At 37.6% G+C, this 27,201-nt stretch overlaps 1 protein-coding gene across 1 annotated transcript in view; it reads right to left on the bottom strand.

Moving 5' to 3' along the window:
- Positions 1-5,305: 5,305 nt before the first annotated feature.
- The window catches only part of arb2a (ARB2 cotranscriptional regulator A), a 184,710-nt gene continuing 162,814 nt past the window's right edge, over positions 5,306-27,201 (bottom strand). The window contains exon 11 of the mRNA XM_084414065.1: positions 5,306-7,296. Within this exon, the coding sequence (XP_084270191.1) occupies positions 7,148-7,296 (149 nt within the window). The 3' untranslated portion in view covers positions 5,306-7,147. The remainder of the gene's footprint in view (positions 7,297-27,201) is intronic.

Below are 27,201 nucleotides of genomic sequence, written 5' to 3'. Positions count from 1 at the left end.
TGTCAATCGTTCTAAACGAAGATCAGCATTAAAAAATCAAATAAAGCGAACAATAAAAATTTGTATAAACAATTTGTGACAGCGCATTTGCAAGGTTGTTTGTACATCGAACAAAAACAAACAAACATTTGTTTCGTTGATTTATGAAGTTATTCTAAAAGCCTTTAGGAAAACAAAATAACTAAATTGGAAACTAAATATTGCAGCAAACCAAATCAATGCATGAATTAAATATTTCACCATTCTTTTATGTAGGCTACTTTATGAATTTAATTCATATGCATTTTCTTTTTCTTCTAAAAGGATACTTTGGTGTCTATATTTCTAATTATCTTAAAATTAATAGTGTTTAATTTGTTGCTATGAATAGCAATTAACTAAGCTTATGCTTTTAGCATTTTTTTTTAAATCATAGCAAGAACCTAAAATGAATTTCAAGCTAAATAATAATAATAATAATAATAATAATAATAATAATAATTACTGTAACGATCTGGTCATTTATAACATCCGTGTTCTTATTTATTCAGTTTAATTTAGTTCAATTTAGGCTTCCTTGCCTCTCATTCCGACTTTCAGGTCCACTCCAGAACACTAAAGATGATCCATTTGAACTTATTTTTAACTCTCGTTCTTATTTTATCTTTTTGGAATGTTACTTTCCTTCACTGTCTCACATTTTGACGTCTGAGATAAAGCGAAAAGGAAGCTCTGTTTGTCCTACTTGCACACTGGAAACCTCGTCAGTTTCTCATTCCCTGACAGATTTGCTAAAACAATAATAAAGACCTATTGTTCTCGAGCTGACTTAAAAGACTATCTGGGCATACATTTTACCCGCCTTCACTTCGCCCAGGTATAACAGACCTCGTCAACGTACACATCATTCCCATCAAAAGTTATGCTATCAGATATTGTTGAATATGGGTGGCGTTTCTCATCCTGGATGCTGATTCAGACAGAGACATAAAAGAACAGGTAGTCGAATGGAAGGACACAGTGGTTTGAAGCAGTGACGGTTGTCAGGGAGATGAGAGAGAGAGAGAGAGAGAGAGAGAGAGAGAGAGAGAGAGAGGCAGGCAGGCAGTCTATTTTGTATGAACACTCTAAAAGCGTGAGAGACGGCAAGGAATTTAGGAGAGGTAGAGACAGCCTAAACGTGAGTGTGCAGCCAATTAATGGAAACCATTCATCCATTTTATCACCCCATATATGTGCGATATATATCACACCTTCACACTCATACACTCTCTCCTCTGTCTACCTTGTTGCCTGTCATGCTGTTTTTAACGGCAGTCCGTCAGACGGGCACCTCTGTGGCCTCGCTAATTTGGGTTCATTGGATGGCAATAACTTAATTTAGAGCCTCATCTTTTGAGGCGTTTCTTAATGAGGATGCGCTGTGCAATAACGCGCCGGTTATTCAGGTGGGAGCAACCAGCACCGCGCACCAATGTGTTTAGCCTCCAAGGAACCCGTTAAGCTTGATGAGACTCATCTATAACGCGTGATTGAATACCTATAAGCTTCTGACGAGACAGAACCGCGCGCAACGGACTCTCAAGCCCTGACTGAAGAGGCCTTCAGCCGTTCCTCCAAACCTCACATCACACAGAATCAAGTGGAGAGTGGCGCATAATAAGAGTTTTAAGGCACTGTTGTCTGGTTTCATTGAAAAGGCCTCTTGTTGTTTAGAGAGGATCAGGTTTTATCGTGTCCTAACCCTGGGTCGCTGGATATCACGGTGACCCGCTTTGGCACCCTATGTGGGAATTCCATCTCTTGCTGTAAAATGACAGGTTGTAACGCTCCGAGCGCTCCGGTTACTTATGTGACCTTAACCAAGTGATTTAAGTCCAGGTCTTCTGGCCCTTGCTTTTAAAGCCCCCCATTAAGGACTGAGTGGCGAGAAATGTTTTTTAGACAAGTATGGGACTACAAGACATATAGTGATGCGTACTAGGCTATAGCATAGGCCTCACTGCAGTTAAATAACTGTCCGCTTATGTTTCAAACCTGCTGCAGCCAACAACTGTTAAATGGCCAAAATGGGCATTATAAATGCTAATACCAATATTAATACTAATATATTATTATTAATAATAGCCTACTATTAGACTAATTTACAAAAAAAATTCAACTCTATACACAAACACATTAAAGATCAGGCCAAACATACGTTTTACATTTTATAATAATAATAATAATAATGATAATAACACTACAACAACGATTCAATTAATTTGACAAAGACTGCCATTGCGTTATAGGCTAACTGACATCTGAGAATAGATATTTAAAAACTTTATTTTGTAAAACATGATTCGTGTCATGTTTAATTTTTTAATTTGTCCACAAAAATATCAATGTTTTATGCTGACGTTAGTATAATATATTAATTACAATTTTGTGAAATATTAGCTTTATGCGAACAGGCGTTGCCCTACAGGAAAAAAATAGTTTTTTTTTTTTTTTTTGATGGACCGTGTTGTTTCATTCGTTGTCCTGTTTTTTTGACACATAATGTATCTGACGGGAATTTATCTTTACATAAAAGTTGATTCAGAGCTAATAATTGTTTTGATGCCTTATCGCCATTCCCTTTCATCACATAAACTGAATTCAGAACATTATTCTCTGACCTGCGCTGAAATCAGTTTATGCGGGCGCCTGCTCATATTGTTGAATTCCAAAGTCCGTTTATCATTGTCCAAGAAAGAGCAGTGCAATATTTATCCAGAAAAATATCCCTCTTTTATTGTATTTATTATTATTTTCCCAACGGATCTGTCGGCGTGTTAAATGAAGCACCTGAGATCCCAGGATGTGAGACTACAACAATTACTCTCAAAACGCAATAATTCGAGCAAGTGTTTCCAAAAACACTTGCATAGCAACACAGGACAAATCCAATCTCTGTGTTTTTGTCTGCTCTTGCTTACCATGACATCCTCACATAACTTAATGAAAGGTGCCTTCCCTTTTCCCGTTCAGAAAGAGGAGTGTGATCCATTTTGTGCAACGTGCTCCACTCAATTTCACACACACTTTGTCTAAAAATATCAGAATCCAAGACAGAAGGGGGGGACAGAAACCTGAAAGAAATCTTTAAAAGCCAAGCCTCTGCCAGCAGCAGCTGTCCAGTACTGTGTGGCGTGATCACCCCAAACCATCTCCCACTCTCATGACACATTACCGGAGCTCTAGCGCGCGAGAAAGCGGAACTTCAGGGAGCCAAGGTGCGCGCGCGCGTGGGTGGGTGAGAAAGGGTGTGTGGGCTATGTGTGTTATATGAACTAATAACAATCAATCATAAAGGGACAGTGAGGGAGGCAGACAGATTTAAGATAGATAGATAGATAGATAGATAGATAGATAGATAGATAGATAGATAGATAGATAGATAGATAGATAGATAGATAGATAATTTAGACTATTTTGAAGTGGTAAAAAGAGTGAGAATTGAGAGCGAGTTGTATTATTTGAGTTTTTTTTTTTTCTTTCTTTCTTTCTCCAGGACACAATAAAACATCAATTGTTGCAGTTTGCTGACCCGTACAATTTGGGGGCTTGATTTCCCTTCAGAACCGAGCATATAATTATGCAAATAGAGATCTGACAGCGATCTGGTGAAGTACTCCCGAAGACAAGGGCCCGGAGGAGTGACAGTCCGGCTTCAGCAAGTGCTCGGCTCTTTGAGAATAGTTCATATTTGGCGGCGCATGAGAGTATGGGAGGAGACGAGAGCGTGCGTGACAAAACGCGGATAAAATTGAAATATCAATCAAGGACGTCATAGACTTCAAACACACAACGTTATTTTTGCAGTTAAGTGGGACTCTTCAGGGAGTGTGATGACAAAAAGTGTTGAGGATGAAATGAACACATTACATAGTGTTTAAAGTATGACAATTCTAAGGTGAGATGTTAGTTTTAGAATCATAGCTCATTCGTTTGCACAAATCCCACCGACAGTTGACACACTTTAGGCTTTACATATTTCAACGGTGTTAAAACAATTAGGAAACATCACAAAATTAGTTTTTGTATTTTCTATTTGTATGTTATTGTGTGATGTTATAGAAATTCTATGGCTTGAATTGATCACTTCAGCTAAGCACAGCGTCTATATGCTTTATTCAGAAGTTAACATGAGTTTTCAAATTATTATTTTTTTCCATTTATTATTAATGTAACTATTGTATAGCCTAAATGGCGCGGTGATTAAGTTAGGCTACTCACTTAAAAATAAATAAATTCAACATACGTTTATATTTCTGAATTACACCACTTTTTTTTTTTTTTTTTTTCTGGGGAAAAGTTTATTTGGTACAATATTAACTGTCCTAATTGTGATAAAAAATGCCTCACTAAAAAGCTTATTGCAAAAGAAATGTTAACTTGATTATTCCATATAAAAAACTTTTAATTTCAAAAGTTATAAGTCAATGTGGCGCAACAAAACCTATATAAAAAGCCATTATATATATATATATTTTAATAGCATATTTTTAATATTTGTAAAAAGTACATTAAAAAGTTATTTATGTTTACACCACTTGTAATAGTCTTTTATATATATATATGCATTCCCATATATATATATATAGCAAAATGTATAAAACATTTGTAACTTTTTTAAATCTAATTTCTTTGTAACGAACCGCGAATTAAATTTCCAATGATTTCTCCTTAATATCATCCTTATTTTTCGTTAATCTCTTGTGACATAATTTCCGTGGGTTTCATGAGTTAAGGTCTAAAAAAAAAAAAAAAAAAAAAAAAAGCAGTTGACACATAAAAAACTAGGTGCTATAGACATGGCTTCATCCGATACTTCTCTGTCTTTGACTGACACTTATTTTGGTTAACATTGGTCTCATTGTAAAGGCCTGGGCTCGATCTAGACACAGATATCAGCTTTCGTGATAGAGTTCCACAGCTGATACGTGAGAAGAGCGAGTCATTCTCCGAGTAGGCTCACCTTCCCTGGGAACAGAGCTGAGAGGAGAGCCGTTGGAGCAACAGGCTTTATCGGGCTCCGAGTCCGAGGATCTTTCCCCCGTCAGGTTGAACTTTAACCCGACAACTTCTTGGGTTGAAAGTGATGCCTTTACGATCATTACGTTGTAAATAAGAGTACCCTGTGCATCGGTGTCTTTAAGTGCAAGGTGAGATATGTCTATCAAGCTGCTCGCAAAGGTGCATGTTATTTTACATGCTTGTTTTATGAAGTAAAAAAATAAACAGATAAAAACAAAGACAATTATTGCAACAATTTAAAATCAAAGATCGTTACGCACAATTTTTATAAAGAATTTTATTCAATTACAGCAAGTATGAAGATCATTATTACACTCAAATGATATGGAAACGAAGTGAACGAGTAATCAGGGCACAGAACTGCCATCAATTCAAAGACGAAAGACTAACATATTAGAACGATTTATGAAAAGTGAAGTTAAAGTAAGATCATGTTTTCACTGAATGCATTCCCATCGAAAGCTATAATAAAAACTTCTCAATACAATTTCAAACAATTACAGTTTGTGGAGCAAACAACACAACACAAGTTCAGAGTGACTAAAATGTTTCAAAAAAAACAAAAACGTAGAATCTTGTCGATTAAAATATTATTGTTTAAAATGAGTCCTAATTTGCAAAACCAATTAGGTTTTCGATTTGGTTTAAGGCTGCACTTAGCGCGAGTGACATTCACATATGGCTTGTCAGTCTACGCTTGCAAAATAAAATAGAATAAAAGATAAACTTGATGTGTGTTTTCCTAAGGCAACAACATTGGGATCGGAGTAAAGTAATTTGAACTAAACAGTATAAGCAACTTGCAGTTGATCAGTGGCATCTAATGAATATTTGCAAGTATATTAAAAGTTGAATTCATTGTAAAAATAGTTTCAAAACATGAAAGCATCTGGGGTCTTGCATTTCTTCCGTTGTAGTTACATCTCTATTTTGGATAAAAATAATATATGAAATATGCATAAAGCACTATTTACATTGCTTATACCTTAAACAATCTAAATAACCAATTACAAATTCTATTTCTAAAAATGATGAGATGAGAGAGGCCTTACTGAGAGATTCATTTTCCAGCTGAAGCAGAGTGATCTGTTGACATGCCTGAGCAACTTATCTTTAAGCCTCTGCTAATACCACATTGTCCAGCAGACAATGTTTCTTGTCTTGGCTGAGACAGTTACATCACGTATTTAGCAGAGGATGACAATGAGGTGTTGAAACAGTCCGAATAGTCATAAACTCTGCAATAAAAGGGCAGGTTAAATTGGCAAACATCTCAAGGAATGGCTTTTGTACTTTGGATAACATTAAATCTCCCTGATCCTGACGCATAGGAAGATATTCCCAGACTGACATATCGGCTCAGTTAATGGGAGATATTCCTAAAACTCATGCTCGCACAAGGTTTTAAGGGATTTAAAAACAGAGGAGGATTCTTTAAATATGTCAAGCTGTCAATGGCTTACTTCATTGTGTTAATTCTTAATCTAGTCTCAAGATAGCCATTGAATGGATGCGCGAGTCTGCAAGTTGCTTTTTCCCAGTTAAAGTTATATGTATGGAACAAACAACCCGTAAGCCTTAAGCATCTGATATACAAAATTCCTAAGCGCTCCAGTATTTTAAAAGCAAGTAAGACCCCGGTTAAAAAGAAACAAGATGGGGGGAAATCAAAGAGAGATACAAAGACTTTGTGGGCAGGCACTAGGACCTGCCAGACGTGTGTGTGTTTGTGTGTGTGTGTGTGTGCAGGTGCTTCCCAGGCATTAGCTCAGTTCAGGACAATGTCAGGATAATTAGAGGTGCATCAAGAGGCGGTGTGCGGCGCCGCCTGTCAGCCTTAATCTGGCCACTGATGGGCCACCACCAAATCCACACAGCGGCCCACAGGAGGCACAAGCAGTGAAGCCATATTGCTTTGACAGTTGCACTCATCCAGAAGTAATGCAAAACGCTATTCTGATGTATACAGGCTGACCCTGCGCTCCTCAGAGTTATACAATACACTGGGAGGAGGACTTCAAGGAGGAATATCTTTCATAAAAAGAACAGAGGAGAAAAGCAACTAAGAGGTTGACAAAGCTGGGCTCTGGGATCTGCGAGCCCTCTATAAGTCGTCGTGTTTTATACGGTGGGAGCTGCGCGTGGTGACCGGGCTGGAGGAGGAATCATCCTCTTGGTCCTTGAGAGCATTGCTGAAGAACTTGAAGATGGACTGGAAGCTCTTCCATGATGTTAACTCGTGCTTCTCGGTACCTGCAAAACACAGAACATCAGGGTGGATGTGAAAAACATACAGAGTTAACAGTGTTTATAAATCACAGTAAAGGAGAATTTCTTCTCCTTAACACAAAAGAAGATATTCTGAAATCTATCCCTAACACTTCTTTGTATACTGTCAGAAAAATGTGCAAAAATGGTCAACTTGTCACTGGGGCAGTAACCTCAAGGGACAACTTTGTACGCCTAAAAGGTGTATATTAGTACCTAGAGTAGTACCCATATGAACCTTCTAGGGGTCAAAAAGTTGTCCTTTTAAGGGTCTACCTCAGTGACAAGCTGTTGTCCCCCTAAAGGTGCAATTTTTTCCAAAAACTTTCCTGATGGTTACATTTTTCAAAATGTCTTCAATGTTCTGCATAAGGGTGAGTAAATGATGACAGAATTTTTGGCCGAAGTAAACCTTTAACACTTCCTACTGAGGTCTCTAGGGCACTTAGATTATTAGAGTGATATGTGAGGACCGTTCATTCTCTAAATAGTTTAGTACGTCTGTTGCCAAGCAAAATCTTTTGTTCCGACACAACGTTTTCCATCTATTAAGATACTGTGCACTTGAGGACAATGGATGTAATGGCTACTATCCATGGAAGATTACATTTTCTCTCTCTTGAGTTCGATACACCTATCAGTTAATCCACAAAACGGCTCAGTTTTCCCTTAGTGGCAGCGGGTTAAAGAATTCCCATGTTTGGGTCATTGGATCCAGGTGAAGTGACATGAACACCTTAAGTCCTCATCAGACCTTTCAAAGTCCCGCAAGAGCCTTTCACAGCCCTCATAATGCAGCACTTTCAGACAGGTAGCGCCTGGCGCGGCGGAAGCACCAAAGAACTACACTTGGTCTGTTTATTTATTGTGCTATTTGTGAGAAAGCTTGAATAGAACTTCGGCTCGATTAATTCCACTTTGAACCATTTGCAATGTACGTAGCTTAAAGAATTCGACTGCCTTGATATACGTCTGTGTCAGTTTGTGTGGAACACAGAGGATCAAACTGATGTGCTTTCCCCCCCTCAATCACGATTTTTCATTCTTTCCCCTCCACATTGAAACTGGTGCATGAACTTGCCCGGAGGGATCCAATTAAAGACCAACTTTAAGGCCCATGCCAAAAGTGTACTCAGATGGCCATGATATTGACCTCCATGTTTATTACATTGACCCCAGTCTGGGAAGTATTGATGAAGATAGCTGTGGTGAGATGGGAAAGAGGTGTGTGTGTGTTTGTGTGTGTGTATCAGAACGTTGAGTCTTTCTAGCTCGGCCAATGATCGGTGCCTCAGGTCAAGTTTACCAAGCTGACGATCAGCGAGTCGATACCTGCTGTCCAAACAATCTCTTTAGTGGTGTAGGTCCTGGCACAACACCACTCTAGAGGAGAAGACATTGCCTCCACTGCTCTTATTTATAATTCATACCCAATTTGGAGCACACAGCCTTAACTTTCCCTCCACTCTAGGCTCCCTCACCTTTCCCAACTAACCTTTTATTTGTCTCTCCTTCTTTGTTTTTTTCTTTTCTAGGACCAATTAATGACGAAGGGTTCACTTTTTGTTACCTTGAACCTGTGATGAACCCCTGATCGACGAGCGACTCATACTGATCCCAGCCACGGGGTCAGCCACAGTGCGTCTCCGAGCAGATATGCAAATGCAACGAGCCCCCGTGGCGACCCTGCGGGAGCTCCGCCCCTGCCGGCGACATCACCTTTGATGAGGGTTCACAAGCATGCCTCGCTAATGACCCTTTATTACTCTACCTTGCCATCTCTTAATTGCCAAGATGTGTTGAGTGTAATCAATAGTGTATGTGTGCCGCGGCGTGTCACGGTTACGTCATTCGCTCGCACAGACACACAAAGAATGGGGAAGAGGACAGCCGTGTCTGGCTAGCCCACAAATTAAATGAATGCCATTTAAAGAGGTGGCCATTGATTAAATGTCATCTTTCAATAAAGAGAGCAATGTCTATCGCAGAGAAGTAGGAAAAGTCTATTGTTCTGGTTTTCCTTTAGTTTTTTCCTTTTCTTTCACAGGCATTTCTGTTCGTCTGGGAGATTTTCTGTTCTTAAAAGTAAGATGGATAGGGCTTATAATTCCTTTCATGTCTTACAAATAAAGGCATGCTACTATTAAAAATCCATTAACATGCAATTGGGAAAAAGACTATTAAAGCAATGACAAAACTTTTACGCTGCAATTACAATACATGTAAATGATGGTAATAAATAAAATTAACTTTTACTTAATTACATAAAAAGCTTTGATATATTTCCTATGATACCATTTTATTAATCTTTTATTTTTTTTCACGTTTTATTTTCCAAAACGCATAGGCCAGTAAATAAAAAATAAATAAAAAAATTGTGTGTTTTATACATATAGGCTATATATATATATAAAAAAAAAAAATCAGATAAAAAATATAACACACACACACACACACACACACACACACACACACACACACACACACACACACACACACACACACACAGTAACACCCAAATTCTTAAAGAAGATATTGTAGAAAATTACATATACAAACTGCTGTGCTTTCTGTGAACATCATAATTATGAATTCTACATGTGTAATTGTGCAATTAGAGAAAGAGTTGCACCTTTTGAAAAAAATAACTCTCCAGCAGGCAGGCTGTCATCCACACGACCCTGACACCCCTCACAACATACTCATGCCTACAAAAAATGCTCACGCACTATGTTTTGATATCCTCATCTTTAACAATGCACCTCACAGTATGAGCACAAACACACCGGCGCTCACACCAGGCCACTGTTATCAGCGTTACTTCATACGACTCCATTTGACCACTGTATTTGTAATAATGAAGCTTCATATTTCACTACCCCATTAAGACGTCTTCCAGATGCAGATCCAAATCTTTATAATGAACCATTAAATGATTCAGCTGGATACCTTTGAGGGTAATTTAGTAGTTCTTTGATCTCACTGTGACAAATAGTGTTTGAAACAGTGTCCCAGTGACAAGCACACACACACACACACACACACGCACACACACACAAGCACTCTTTCAACATTCATGTCAACAATAAATCAAGGAAGACAGGCTTTAGCTATCGGCAATTCCTTTTTCTCTCCTCACCAAAAGCGTTACAAATGGTAATCGTGTGTGATGGTAAAATGCTCATGAGTGAACGATGCTCGAGTGAATGAGCAGTCAAAGCACCGCCGCAAGTAACACTCGGAGAGAGTAAAAAGTATCAAAGTGTGCTGATTGTAATTGGTCTCCATCTGTAGCGTGGCATTCAAATGCACCTCCTAATTGATTGAGCACTACTGGCATATTCTATTTATTTGTCAAAATTATTTGATTTCATTGCCAGACATTTTACATGTTGTAATTACACAGTTGTTGAAAAATTACAGTATCTGATATTCCAGTCATTAAAAGATTTCAACCTCTAATTGTTTTAGCGTGATTGTTTGCAGTTCAGCTAGCTTTATGTTTTTCTTGTGCATGTGTGAGTGTCTTCCTTATACAATACCAGTCAAAAGTTATGGATCAGTAAGATTTGGAATGTTTTTAAAAGAAGTCTCTTTTGCTCAACAAGGCTGCATTTATTTGATTAAAAATCTAAAAGAAAAACAGTAATATTGTGAAATATTATTACAATTTAAAACAGCTGTTTTCTATGTGAATACATTGTAAAGTGTAATTTATTCCTGTGATGGCAAAGCTGACTTTTCAGCATCATTACTCCAGTCCTCAGTATCACATGATCCTTCAGAAATGAGGATTTGATGCTCAATACATATTTCTCATTATTATCAATGTTGAAAACAGTTATTTCGATTTTTATTTCAGGATTCTTTGATGAATAGAAAGTTCAAAACAACAGCATTTATCTGAAATAGAAAGCTTTTGTAACATTAAACACTACCGTTCAAAAGTTTGGGGTCAGTAAGACTTTTTATTGAATTTTTTGGGGGAAAGAAATAAAACAAATCAATATTTTATTCATCAAGGATGAATTAAATTGATAAAAAGTTACAGTAAAGACATTAATATAATGTTACAAAATATTCTATTTCAAATAAATTCTGTTCTTTTGAACTTTCAAAGTTTTTTTCAACATTGATAATAATAATGTATGTTTTCTGAGCATCAAATCCGCATATTAGAAAGATTTCCGAAGGATCATGTGACACTGGAGACTGGAGTGATGATGCTGAAAATTCAGCTTTGATCCCAGGAATAAATTACATTTTAAAATATATTAAAACAGAAGAGCAGAAGAGACTTCTTTTAAAAAAATGACAAAATCCTACCTTTCCAAAACTTTTGACTGGTAGTATTGCACATCAGTACAAACATATCCTTGACTTTTTCAACACATAGTCTGCTTATACTTTTACTCCAAACTAGAATGAACTAGTCAGAGTAACACTAGCAGGGGGAAACTATATTTTGCACGAGGGCTGCAGAGTCTATTTGCTATCTGCGTCCCCTGTTGGCATAGGGGTTAGATTTCCAGTCCTAACGCTCTCTGATATTTGTTTGCTCTATGCTCTAGCGGTTTGGCGGTTTCGCCATGCATGCCTGAACATCTGAGAGGTGATCTGAGAGAGTCGGCTTGAGGACAAACGAGGCCAGAACAGGTGTCAACGTTCTAGCGCGCCGTGTTAACGCGGATCTCTGTGATGGAGATGCTACGATTCGTGACACAACTAATTAAATCTAAATATACTCTATAGCCAACCCCCCACCCGTCACTCCCCCGACGCATAAACCCACTGCCCTCCGAGAACACGGCTCATCCCTCTTCACATTAGACGCCAGGAGCGGATATTACTGTTGCAACTAGAGCGTGCTTTGTTTGCATTATATCTAATTAAATTAATGCATTTGGAAAAAAAACAACAAAAAAACATAAGCACTTAAAATTGCAAATAGAAAAGGGAAAAAAATATGCATGCACACCTACGATTTCATCAAAAAGTCTCTCTGTCAATTGCCCGAACGCAGGACCTGTGTGGCGTTGGGTTCCCTTTGCCCCCCCTCTCCTATGCCTCTTTTAATTACTTTACTTGTTATTGTTGTAAGAGTAAACAGAGGCAGAACTCATTACACAACCATAAATGAGAAAGCGAACGTGTGGCTTCAGGGCCTGCTGAGATAGCCTACAATTCACTTATAAAGTTGGAAACAAAACGAGAAAGGGGTAAAGAGTGAGTGAGTGAATGAAGGGAGAGAGGGAGACGAATGCAGTTTCATTCCACTCTTTTCAGATTATTCAAGTTTGGAAAGGAGGAAAGGCTACAAGAGAATGAGCTCCAGAACACATTTCCAGTGTGTGTCCCTGAGCTGCTCCTCCCTTGCAGCGGTGCAGTCTTTTTATTTTTTTTTATTTGAGAGTGGGCGCCTTGACTTAGCTGTAATAAAGACGGCAAGTTTTATAGAGCTGGAATGGAGTCTTTACGAGATAACCGGAGAGCAGGGGCCAGTGTGGGATGTGTAGCGCAAGTGTTTGAGACTCTGGGGGACGCAAAGTCAAATCATACCGCAGGTTACTGTACCCACCAAAGGCACCCAGAACTATTGGCAGTGGCTTATTCTGTTGCAGTTTTCAGGAGAGAAAATCTAATGATGGCGCTTGGGTGTCTGAATTTGTTTTACCAGTCTGTCTAAAGCTAGTCATTAGCCCAGGCTAGCACTTTGCAAGAAGACTAGCGCTTCATTATCCAGCCTGACTGTGCCCACTCTGTTTGCTCCTCTGTAAAATAGCCTGTAATAAAGCAAATCAAGAATCACTGAGGAATTCAGATATGACAAACCATATCCCTGACAGGCGGAGCAGAAACACAGATAGCAAGGCTAATTTGAGGGCTAATTTGTTAGCAAGTCAAATAGCCTAAGTCCACAGTAGCATAATTAAGTTAGCCGCTGATAAAAATGCCTGCAGATGTCAGAGCCGACTCCAGAGGGGAAAACGAAAAATAAACAAGAATGACGGAGAGATTCGGAGTGCAAACAACTCCTAAGCCCCAGTTGCTCATCATTACAGTACTAGAATATTCATTAAGTGGTCTGTGGAAGAGTGACCGAAGCCTTACGGTTAAGATAAAACCAATAAATAACTCTGCTTTAGCACTGATGTGTTCGCAGCACTTACAAATAATGTATGCAATGCATATTGAGGGTATCATGCATGCTTAAAGTAATAATGCAATTGTAATAAGGTTAAAAACAATTTCAAGTAATTTGTACATTAACACGTTTTTCTTTCTTTTTTTTTAAATACGAACTGAATTTTTTTTTTTTAAATGATGCCTGCCGTGAAATAAATCAAGAGAAAATGTAAATAAAAGAAATAAATAATAAAAGAAATAATAAAATAACCATTGTTAGATCCATTGTGTATTTTATTAGTTATATATGCACACATGGTCAATATTCTGTAGGGGCAAATAATCAAAATTCTAAGTCTATCACCTAACTCTTTCAAAAGAAAAAAAAGATGAACAGAGTGGCTGAATGAGCGTTTGATTTCACAAAAAGGAGAGAAAGAGGGTGGAATAAGAGCTGTTGCAAATGAACTGAGGATTAATGAGGATCTGTGATCCACACTGTGCAGGTACACAGAGGGTTAATTCACACAGGCTTTAGCACCAGCACAAGACAGCGTGTCAAGAGTGTACAATAACACAGCACATCACTTGCAAAATTGCACATACAGAGATGAGAGGTGTTAGAAACTGTTTGATGAAATTGGCACTGCAGACAAAAGCCCTCCAAAACCCCCCAATGTATTTGGATTCAGTACATGGGGACATTTGCGATGGTGACCGCATGAGCATTTGCACATTTCCCCTGAAAATATTACATTAAAACATCACTGCATGTGCATCATTTGACACATCTCTCTGGTCAATTTCGTGTTTTTTTTTTTTTCATTCTTTCCTCTCTCTCACATTTGAGAATATGGACTGAGTATGTACAAAAGAGTACATTTAAAAGCCCCACAGCATGCAGCTTTGGTCTCTATTTAGATAAGGATAAAAAGACAGATGCTACAAATCAGATAAAATGAGAAGAAAGCAATAGAAATATTTACAAAAGGCAACCTCTTACCTTCAACAACCTCCTTCCGGTGCATTTCCCCTTAAATTTGTATACCGTGTGCAAACCAGATATAACATACTTCCAGAGAAAAAAGTAAATTTCTATGCACACCAAGAGTGAAACTGCAGCGTGTGTTTAATATATGTACAGCTATATGGAGCAGGAGTTTGGACCATGCATTGAGATTTGCCTGCCTAGCATGAAAGAAACCAAATGACCAGCAAAATGCCACTTGTCTTACAGTACCTGGGTAGGACGCAATGTTGAGAAAGTACACTACCGTTCAAAAGTTTAGGGATGGTAAGATTTTTTTATGTTTTTGAAAGATCAGCAATTGTAAAATGTTATTACAGATTTAAAGTAAATGCTTCATATTTTACTTTTTAAAATGTAATATATTCCCGTAATGGCAAAGCTGAATTTTCAGCAGCCAGATTTCAGTGTCACATGATCCTTCAGAAATCATATTTCTTATTATTATCAATGCTGAAAACAGTTGTGCTGCTTAATATTTTTGTGGAAATTGTGATACTTTGTTCAGGATTCTTTGATGAAAGACTGTAAAGAAAAGTCTTTACAGTCACTTTAGATCAATTTAATACATCCCTGCTATATACAAGTATTAATTTATTAAAAACTTTTAAACCCCAGTTAGATACCCTCAGTTCCGACTCACAAAGACCTAATTAATAATGTTATTTCACACTTGATGAGTAGCCTAACTCTCCAACCTAGATGTCCTCACTTCCCAATACCGAGACCTCCACACTAAATCTGATGAGCATCTTCTCCTCCGCTGAAGTAACAGATGAACCCTACAGGTGCTGCTACTATGATAACAGTGCCTGAGAAAGTGAGAGCGAGAAGGGGTGTGAGGGAATCAATGGCGGATCAATACATAAATAAGAACACAGTGTTTGAGTGTGTTTACTAAAGGAGCAGCAGGAGTCAGGGACCGAAGAGAGTTCAGCAGTAGCACAGCATCCATACCAACACTGTGTAAACTAAAGAATACAATGGTTTCTTCTTGCTTCTGCTAACAGTGAGATAGGTCTATGAAATGGGTGTGTTTGTAGACTGATTCACGAAATTGATTTTTGTGCTGGACATATTTCAAGGAGGAAGGTATGAGCGCATGTGGGATGATGCAACGGAGTGTAAATCAAACCACAGGCTAATGCAGCGAGCACACGACGCAGCAGGACAATAATTGAGGGAACTGACTTAGCAAAGTATTTATACATGTACACCACATCGGCTCAAGTGCAACGATTTTTCTGTTCAGTAAAAACGTTCTTTTTTTCAATTTCGAGGTGGACGCTGTAACCCAATTCAAGGTCTGTGTTGTGCTTTTCATAATTCATATTTTTTAGAACAGTCTAATGGAGAATCGTTTCTTAATGCACCCCGTGAGGCAAAAAAAAAACAACCTTCATAAGATATTCAGGTGAACAGGGAACCTAGAGAGGAACCAAACTTTGATGGGGCAGCCCATTGTCCTATAGGATACACACTATTATATGTATATATATATATATATATATATATATATATATATATATATATATATATATATAAAAATTCCCTCCATGCATCTCCACCGATACCAAATATTATCAAGCAGTATGTATAAGACTAGTCACAAATTCATTGACTAAATTGTTAAATGATTTAGTACGGCAATATAGTCTAAACGTCTAGCAGCGATGCAGACAGCGGTCGGTGAAACACCCCTCGCTGACTATCTGGCATTTTCTGCAGGTGGTGTCGCTCACAAACACAGTGGACTTGGAAGTGTGATCTGAAGCTGCATCGAAACTAAGTACACAGCATTCACATGTGTTTAGCATCGCAAGAGTGCTCCATGACATACTTTCCAGGTGGAGCTTTCAGAAGGCTGTCTCCTCCAGCCCGAGTGGAGGCAAAGGAGTGCGATCAGCCTCTCGCTGTGCTGTCATCTGTAATTACGGGGGCATCTTCAGAACGGCCCCATGCAAAGCGGGTGGCAGACAGGCTAGCGGCTAATGCACGGGACCCACACTTCACATCAGCGAGGAAGGCAGGCTGACCTTGCTTGCCTCACATTAGCACTCTTATCTGGTGCGTGTGTGTATGTGTGTGTTGTGTGGCTGTGTGGAGGTGTAGGAGATAGTCCTGGAGTGGGCCGCGGGGGCGGGGAGGAGCAGAAATAGATCACTTAGGGGAACAAAGTGTAATTAATGGGTGGAGAGAGATAAGAGTACCCTGGCCACTATCTGGGAATGTGCTAATGGGGTTCACACACACTCAGCATGAGCAGGGGATGACCCCTGACAGAGTGTGTGTGTGTGTAAGACAACATGATGTGTACTGATGCCACGGATATGAGCGAGTGACTGTGAGTGTGTGGCGAGTGAATACTAGAATTTTAACTTCATTTCATTGATATCATTGAAATATTTCACTGAGGTGCTGGTCGATGTTTTGAGAATGTGTTGACATACAGTATATGGAAAGTGAACCATTTCTCCATACGCATCAATCCTTTATTCCGACTGAAAGCATACCAGGTTTGTGTGAAGTCAGTCTAACAGACCTAGCTAATGCTACAAATGAGGTGATTTGTTGGCTGTAGTGCCACACTGCATTTTGTCCAAATGAATAAAAAAACACCAAAAACCTAAAAACAATCATTATAAATGCTTCAGGTAAATTTAGGCATCAGAACATATAAGGTACAGTGTGAAAAAATAGATATTCATTTAGAGATTTGCTAAAGATTACTATTAACACTATTATAATATTAGCCTGATAACTGTAACCCTCTTCCTCCATATTTTTGTTGAGCATAGATGTGAAAATGCCCTTAAAAATGAAAGTGTAAAAACATTATAGAAGTTAGGAATGCACAATATATGGTCCACCATATCGGTATCGGCCGATGAGAAATTTTGGCCGATATATTAAAGCCGATAAATAATGGATTATGTCCTTCAGCTGAGACAGTTCAGATGCGCAATGTTCGCCATGATGGTTTTGAACTGATTGAAATATGATTGGAACATGCAAGCCTGTCATATAGGCTACATAGAATAATTATGTGCTTGGTACATGGCTTTTAATGGTGAGAATTTTGTTTTTGTAATCAGGCTCTCAAAAATTATAAAAAATTTTGGATTCAGATTTATTGGCCTATATATCGGTTATCGGCTTTCAAATATAAAGAATTATCGGTTATCGGTATAGGCCAAAATTTTCATATCGGTGCATCCCTGATAGAAGTTTAAGTTTACTGTAAGGCAAATGTGCTAAACAAATTTTGATTTTATTCTATACAAAATCTATATTTAGAAAAAATAAGTTTCCCATGGTAAGGCACTGTTTAATTTCAAATGATCTCAACAGGATACATTTTGAGTGTTCAAGATTTCGAATGATACATATCTAAAATATATCATATGGTAAAAAGGCAAAAAATAAGTGTGCCAACCAAGTGTCTGGGACACTGACAGCTACCAGTTTTTTTATTTTTTATTATTACCTTAGCAGGTGTTGCATGACGGCAAAGGTAATTAAAATGTAAATGTAAAAATATGCACAAATAAATACAAAACAAATTAAATATTCCAAAATATCCCATATCACCTGATAACCGATATGGTACAGATATATCATGCATCCATACTAAAATCTAAAGAACTCTCTACTCGACTAGTCGACTATACTGAACCACCTCTACAAGCAAGACAACTTCAACAAAATCAAATTCCATTCTGGAGTCAATGTGCTCTTGTTTTTAAAGAGGATTTTGCAGTCTAACGCATAAGAGGAAACAACTAGAACATGTTGTTGCAGTCGCCACATTCCCTTTCTTCACAACACACCCACACAGAACACACGTCTTTCACATCAAACCTATGAACAATGTTATTACACTTGGCTCAGTGGCAGGGCTTCAAATGAAGAGGACATTAATGTTTACGTTGACTGAAGGAACAAGGAAAGCACAACAGTCAGCTTAAGGTCAGTCCACAGTGACAAAAAGGATGCTAATTGAGAGGAACTTCCTAACAACCTCCTGTATGCGTGGGTCCTGCGTCAGGGGCCCGTCCAGGAGCCATGCAGGGGGCTTCTGTGACAGTGAAGCTGCACATGGTAGACAGACGATGTTTAAAATGCATTTCCTCTGTTTGTCTGAAAACAGCAGTGGTTTTCAGCTTGTGGGTCACAAAGCAAAAATAGGTCACAGACAACCAAAAAAAAAAAAAAAAAAAAATTCTTAAATTAGTTCAGATAGCAAAATTACGTTAATAATGTGATGTTTGAGGGATTCAAAATCGGTGCTATAAGATTGCTTATAATTTTGAGAGCTGGATTGAGAAGTACAGTTTTAGAATGTGTAGTTTATTTGTGCTCGTAGCTTCAACCTGATGGTTATCTGCATACTGTAGATCAGACAGTCTCTGTCTCTGACCCCAGTCTGACCCTAAACTCAGAATCCACCCGTACAGAGACCCTGGAGTGATGGAGACTGGCTTCTGTCAAAAGACAGAGAGGACACAGACCATGGAAAACAATAACACTCAGCATATATGAGAAAGAGAAACAGAAGAAAAGGAAAAAAAAGAACAGAATTGTAGATTAGAGATGAAAGAGCAATAAATTAAAAATGTAGGAACAGAAATAAGTTAAAAAATAACATGCATATGTATATATAGTACACGTTAGAATCTATATATATAGGAAAATTGATACTACAAAGGCATAAAAGTGAGTGGACTCTGGACAAAACATGCAGAAAGTAGCACATTCACACCCAGGTGATGATTCATTAGATAAAAGCTGTAAAAAGTAGCAAACATTAAAAAAAAAAAGTTTAAGTGTTTGGTTTTGAATCTAATGCTGTGATTGAAACTTACTCGAACAGCATGAGAGGGGACAAAAGTTCAGCGCACACAACCCACCCAAGCAAAACAAAATCCACACACACACAAACAAACAAACAAACACAATGGCAGGCATCTAAAAGCATCTCTGCTATAGCATACACAAAGCGTGGGAAGAGTTAACACCCTGATAAGCTGTCTCAAACCCCGGCATTATGCATTTTTCATGCCATGTGAGTCAGAGACCGAATAATTATCTCTCTATCTCTCTGCAGACGAGTGCAGAGGACTGCAGCCACTTCCCTCTCTGTGCTCTTTCCACACTCAATGTGAATTAACTCATACAGACATCAACAAAACAATAGATGGGTAGGTGTCTTTAAAAGCACAAGGACCTTTGGGACTATTCAGTGGTCCCATGGTCACATTGACCTCCAAATGAGGCTTGAGCCGTCCCTGCTGGAGGCAAACAGAAAAAAAAAAAAAACAAGAAAAGAAAAAAACTCCACCTTGACCAAATCTATAGACCCTTATCTGACAGAGCGGGTAGCGCTCAACACGTAGCCTGTGTCAAATAAGATGTACAGAGATGTTCAGATGCAGCGTGACCCTGTAGCGACACACTATTAATCAAGTGTGTTAGGGATGCAGGACTGAGCAGGACGAGTGTTTGAGGATTGCACATTTGGTGTGGGTGTGTGAATACAGCAGGGGTCAGAAGTCGCTCTGACTCTCTCAATGGCGCTCTATTGACAGCAGAGGTGAGAGTGAGTGCGAGGAACGGCAAATAGAATAAAATAATCAATACGTTCTCACTTGTCAGAAGGGTAAGAGTCCTTTAAGAAGAGTAAACTTTAACCCCGCAGTATGTTACATTGATCAGATGATGTAAACTCCTGCCACAGGCGGCCCTGCTATATCTGTTCTGACATATATGGAATGTGAGTCACCGATAACATTGTCAGAGAAGATGTGTGACTGTAAGTGTCAGAGAGTGAGAGAATGAGAGAGCGCGTTCCTTTACAAATGCCTGTGCATACAACAAATGCTGCTTGCTACTTAAAGTGCTGCTCATAGAAATTGAACATTGACCCCTGAACTGTGTGTAACTCATCCCACTACTACCATTTAGGTTTAAGCCTAAATATTTAATAATATTAAGCAGTTTTCAACATTGATAACAAAAAGAAAATGTTTTTTGAGCAGCAAATCAGCATTTTAAAAATGATTTCCGAAGGATCATGTGACACTGAAGACTGGAGTATTTCAGATTTGCCATCACAGGAATACAATACAATTGGTAACACTTTACAATAAGGTTCATTTGTTAACATAGTTAATGTATTAACTAACATGAACTAACAATGAGTAATACATTTGTCACAGTATTTATTAATCTTTGTTAACGTTCGTAAAAAAAAAAAAAAATCCAGCTGTTCATTGTTTGTTCATGTTAGTTCACAGTGCATTAACTAATGTTAACAAATACAACCTTTGATTTTAATAACGTATTAGTAAATGTTGAAATTAAGATCAACTAAGATTAATAAATAAATGCTGAAGAAGTATTGTTCATTCTTAGTTCGTTAACTAAGGTAGTTAACTAATGTACCTTATTGTAAAGTGTTACCATACATAAACATTTTTTTTTTAAAAAGCAGGTATTTTTAAATTAACAATATTTCACAAAATTGACTGTTTTTACTGTATTTTTAATCAAATTAAAGCAACCTTGGGAAGCCTAAGATATTTCAAAAACATAAAAAAATATATTAGACCTTACAAATTCTGATATTTTATTAAAAAAAAAAAAAAAATGGGATGAATGAAATTGTTACCATTTGTTTTTTGGTCAGTATGTTTATATAATACATAATTCGGACCAGTTATTGGATTGTTGCCTGTAAACCATTTAAAAAAATAATAAAAAAAAATTCTTATTTCCAAATAATTTCCACATTTAGAGACTAGAATATCATTGAAACATTAGTATGGGCTCTTTTGAGTTGGGCCAGTAAACAACCTCCGAGCAATGTGCTAAAACTAAAACCACTCATATGTTCTGGCATTCACCCACAACAGCCTAGTATCAAGGCAGTTACTTTTTTTTTTTTTTTTTTACCCTGGCAAGAAACACGTTTTCTTCTAAAATTGTATGTAGTTTCTTCATATTCTCTTCATTGTGAAAATGACGAACGAGACATTGCGTGCTTAACCTTCATAATGTTCTTGTTTCTGTTCAAAGAAATGCTTCAGGAGAAACAAGGTCCTCAGGGTATGTTAATACAGTATCAAGTGATAAATTAGACAGAAAGAAAAACAAGCTTTAAAAGTTAATGAAGAAGTGGAACATTAATGCAGAGAGAGAGAGAGATGAATGGAGACAGAGAGAAAAGGAGACGGGGGAGGGATGCTAACCCTCTGTCATAATTTAAACAAGTAAAAAGTCCCCCACCGTTCTGTTTACAGTGTATAATTAATGCCTGCAAGTTCAAACACAGCTTTATCTGCACTTGTCGGCTTAAGTGATATGATTTCATGTTTTATGGCTGGTTATGCCCCTCTCTTTAGGCAAAAACTACTGGGGCAATTCTGCCCCCCCTCCAAACTACCCGCAGCTAAAGTGCCTCGTTAATTCCCTCCCCACCGCCGACAACAGCCGCATCCATCAATCCTTCGAAAATACACCCCCAATCGCTTAGAGTTTTACTACTGTACGTCTCTCGTTATTGGGCTGATGGCATGTTTCAAAGCCTTGTTTCACTCCATGTCTTCGGTTGCTGACCTCCGAGGTCTCAGTAACTTTAAACCCTCCCCGCCCACGTCCGCTTAATGTGCTAAAGCGTTATGATACTTCAGAACGGTCCCGCTCTCCTCGTGTGCAATAAATTTGATTGTATATGTTCTGGAGTAAAGATGCTTAACTACAGCAGAGGTTCAATGGGCATCGTGGGCGCACTCATGGCCGACTGAGCAGACGAGGCTTCGGCATATATGGTGATAGCATTAGTGATCATTGGGGGGGGGACGGTTTGAGCTAAATGTTGTACAATTTCGGACCGTTTCAAATTCCTGCTTGCAAATTACCTGGGCTCTCTCAATTCAAAAGTAATCCCAGTTTTAAATAAAAATTAACTTTCTACTACAGAAAACTCTTGTGCATCACCACTTGTGTATCATCATTAGAACAGCCTGTTTTTAACATGTATGTATTTCAATTATTCAACACACATCAAATAGAACTTGATCTTTGAATAGTGTATACATTATGAATTCAGAATAAAAGTATTTAATTACACGTAATTACAATTATGAACTTCGAAAGCAAAATTAATCATTTTAAAACCAATACAATTTGGTCAAAAGCAAAGCAACTACATTTGCTTTTGCATTGATTTCAGCAAATTTTAAAAGCGATTTTCAATAAATCTGATTTACACCGTTTGTTTAAATGCTACTTTTGCCAGAAAACCTTCATGTTTTTGTGACGGATGAAATCTCACTGTGCTGGTCGTGACAAATACACACACACACACACACACACACACACACACAAAAAACTAAATTCAAAATACAGGTTCATGGCTAATTTATGGCCAGGAAATTTTCTCTATTAAAGGAATAGAAAAAGAAAAGAAAAAAAAAACTATGGAAATCAAAGCATTTTGGTTACCGACATTCTTCAAAATATCTTCCATTGTGCTCAGCAGAAGAAAGAAATTCATACAGGTTTGAAACAACTTGAGGGTGAGTAAATGACGACAGAATTTTCATTTTGAAGTGAAATATTCCTTTAACACTCCATTGGTAGTTGTGGTAAAAAGATCCCACATAGCAAAAAGACAAGCTCCACTTGCACATGCGTTTTGGATGCTCCATAATCTATTAAACCTATTAAATGTCCAGGACGTCAGGTTATGACCGCAACAAACCAACCACATACAGTACAACTTTTCCTTTGTATTCCTGACTACAGCGTTAAGAGAGTGATCACATGTGTGTATCAAGGGACAGAATAATGGTTTGTGGTCAAATATCCCGCCTTAGGGAGCAAAACTAAACCAGGAAAGTAAGAATCCCTCAATACCTCCAAGCTGCTTGGTTTTGACAGTGGTTTATCACGCCTCATAAAGAAAAGATCAGCGGTTTACATTCTCAGGGACAATAACGTCATGTAGAACGACGGCTATGCGATCAGTTTATGATGACACTTCTCAATCTCATGCATCCTTCATCACACATCCGCTCTTGCCTGTGTTCTTTTCTCACTTTTCCATGCATTAATTCCAACCACCCTTTTCTCACAAACTGTGTGTGCTCGCACATATATTGCTCTGTGTCTCTGAGGAGACCGGTAATCTCTCTCCAGTCCCTCGTCTTGTGTATTTTCTATCCCGTGTGAGCGCTTTCTCTTCCCTGAGCGTGAGCGAGCGACTCCATAAGACTCGAGGAGTGCAGAGTGATTTTAAAGCAAGCAAGCAATCCAGAGGGAATCCCTCCATATCTTCTTGTGGAGCTGCATTGCTATTTCAGGGGCACAAAGTGTAATGTGAGCTGATGGTACAACGGTCCTTCTCAGCAAGTTCGAGAGTTTATTTGTCATGCTTTTCTGAAGGTTTTGCATCGTTAAGGTGAATCGAACTGTAACAAACCAAGAAATAAAAAGGCACCAATGATTTTTAAGCACAGAATCTGTTAAGGTGTTCCATAAGCTTCGATTATTGCCTTTTTTATTATTAAATGATAAATGCACTCAGCGAAACGCCTTTACAAAAGGCCGTTGTGGTGCAATGGCTGCAAGGGATCTTCAGTTAATGGCTTTTTCCACTATCGGTTGTTAGAGTAAACAGCAATTTGGTAAGCGTTCGGGACATCACTCAGCTCCGTGGTGAATAAGGACAGGTGTGTTTGAATGAACCTATTTAATCACCTTGTTGATCTATAGAGTGTATTTGATGCTCTCCATCATAAACTGGAGAGAGACAGATAAATGGATTGTGTGCCAAAGGTAAATGGTCAATATAAAGTTTGTTAACATTTGAGCCTGATGGTGAGATATTGATTTCTCCTGTCTCCTTAATGGAGGTGCCGATGGTACTGATGGAGGAAAGAGAGTGTTTTTAGATTTTGGGGTAAGATGATGGTTTAACAAGAGAGAGTGCTTTGTGTGGTCATGTGGCTGAGAGATGTGTGTGTGGATGCTCTTCTAAAGTGAGGGAGATAAAAGGATGCTCACAATAAAGTTTAAGCAGGCACAATTATTTCAGGCCCTTGCAACAAATAGAAAAAAAAGAAAGAAAAAAAAAGGGAAAAAAACCCGATATATTTCAGACCATCTGTTTTGAACAAGTAATAATATATTTATGTTACAAATCTACTCCAGATTGTTAAAAATCTACTCCAATTTTCTGTGAAACTAAAATCAACAAGTTGTTTATTAATTGAAATTTGCATTTTATTCACACAAAATTGATAAAATGAATGTTCTTTAATATATTTCCAGTCAAGAGATCAATATATGAATAACTATGTCATTACCGAGTTCAACAAACTCGAATTTTGTATGCAGAAAAGAATATGTGACCCTGGACCACAAAATGTCACATGGGTCAATTTTATGAAAATAAGGATAGCAATGTTAGGATAGGACAATATTTGGCCGAGATACAGCTATTTGAAAATCTGGAATCTGAAGGTGCAAAAAAAAATCGAAACATTGAGAAAAATCACCTTTAAAGTTGTCCATTTATGTTCGCGATTGTGCTGCATTCACTGACCAAAACAAATGTTTTATATATACAGTGCAATGCATAAGTGAATACACCCATGCTAAAGTTGACTAAAAAGAGGAATAAAAAATCATATTTTGGAAATTGAACTTAATGCCTTAATTTAAAAAATTAGGAAAAATCCAACCTTTAAGGACACCAATTTTCTTTGTGAATGAATAATGTATCGTAAATAAATAAATGTTCTTCCTTAAAATACATGGTGCATAAGTGAGTACACCCCTATGTTAAATTCCCATAGAGGCAGGCAGATTTTTATTTTTAAGTATTAAAAAAAAAAAAAAAATTAGGATACTATGCATCCTGATAAAGTTCCCTTGGCCTTTGGAATTAAAATAGCCCCACATCATCACATAGCCTTCACCATACCTAGAGATTGGCATGGTTTTATTTCAGTTAGCCTAAAAGCTAGTTTGATTTGCATTGAGAGATGATCTTATGGAAAGTACCCCATGCCAATCTCTAGGTATGGTGAAGGCTATGTGATGATGTGGGGCTATTTTAATTCCAAAGGCCAAGGGAACTTTATCAGGATGCATAGTATCCTAAATTTTTTTTTTTTAAATACTTAAAAATAAAAATCTGCCTGCCTCTATGGGAATTTAACATAGGGGTGTACTCACTTATGCACCATGTATTTTAAGGAAGAACATTTATTTATTTACGATACATTATTCATTCACAAAGAAAATTGGTGTCCTTAAAGGTTGGATTTTTCCTAATTTTTTAAATTAAGGCATTAAGTTCAATTTCCAAAATATGATTTTTTATTCCTCTTTTTAGTCAACTTTAGCATGGGTGTATTCACTTATGCATTGCACTGTATAATTACGGTAGGAAATTTACTAAATATCTTCATGGAACATGATATTTACTTAATATCCTAATGATTTTTGACATAAAAGAAAAATCGATAATTTTTATCCATACAATGGGTATTGGCTATTGCCACAAATATACCCAATGCAACTTGTGACTGGTTTTGTGATCCAGGGTCACATATGTCAATTCTTCACATATGTTTGTGTACCCGCTCTCTAACATTTGCATATAGGCAACTTAGGAATCAGGGCTGTAAATAAAATAAAATAAAATAAAATAAAATAAAATAAAATAAAATAAAATAAAATAAAATAAAATAAAATAAAATAAAATAAAATAAAATAAAATAAAATAAAATAAAATAAAATAAAATAGTTCAAATGTATATTTTTTTAATGTAGTAATAAATAATACATAAAACAAATATATAAAATGAATTATAAACTATAACATTATCTGTATATATATTTACACATAATATCATTGTTTGTTTAATTTACAAATCATTGACGATAAGCCTATCACTGGCCAACAGTCTATTTTACAATTGTATTAAACTAACAGACCTACTATGAATGAAAGTGCAAGGAACACAAGGTCAAGTGTGACCACCCCTTAAACCCTCCAGAAACAGCAGCAGTGATAGGTGATATCATAACTGTCACGCTATGCAAAGAGCCGAAATATGCCCCTAATACAACAACTGACCCATTCAAACAAACGCCCACTCGCACTGCCATGGAGAAAAATATTCAGCAGTAAAATCTCATCCTGTCTGAAAATTAGTCATGTATGAAGTCCGAAAACCTGACACCTTGACTACAGCAGAAGCAAATAAAACTGACAAGCCCGATTTACTCTTCTGAGATCTCCATCATGTTCTCTGTCGAGGATGAACATAGACAGATCCATGAATAACTAAGAGAGAGGGATGATAAACGTGTCATCTCTTTGTGTTGGCGGAGAGACGTGGAGTTAAAGGCGTGAGCCAATTTCACTGAAAACGAACAACGTTGAAAATGCTCATGACCTTTCAAAACGCAGATGAGCGTATTTGCTAAGTACAGCTTCCTGAACTGGAATGCCGCTGTTTCTGAAAGTAAAAAGAGACAGAGGAGGATGACAGAGAGAGAGAGAGAGAGAGAGAGCGATTAGCACAGAGAACACAAATCCACGTAATATCTACTTGCCGTCTGTATTTCTTCGTAGCCCGGTGAAAGCGAGCAGGGCTTACGATAAACCTAATTTAAATGTTTAAATATTGTTTTTGGCTGGCCGATGGCATGTTCTCATG

The sequence above is a fragment of the Rutilus rutilus genome (genome assembly GCF_951802725.1).
Source record: "Rutilus rutilus genome assembly, chromosome: 7".
NCBI lineage: Eukaryota > Metazoa > Chordata > Actinopteri > Cypriniformes > Leuciscidae > Rutilus > Rutilus rutilus.
The sequence above is the reverse complement of the archived record's forward strand: the minus strand, read 5'-3'. Positions and strand labels throughout refer to the sequence as shown.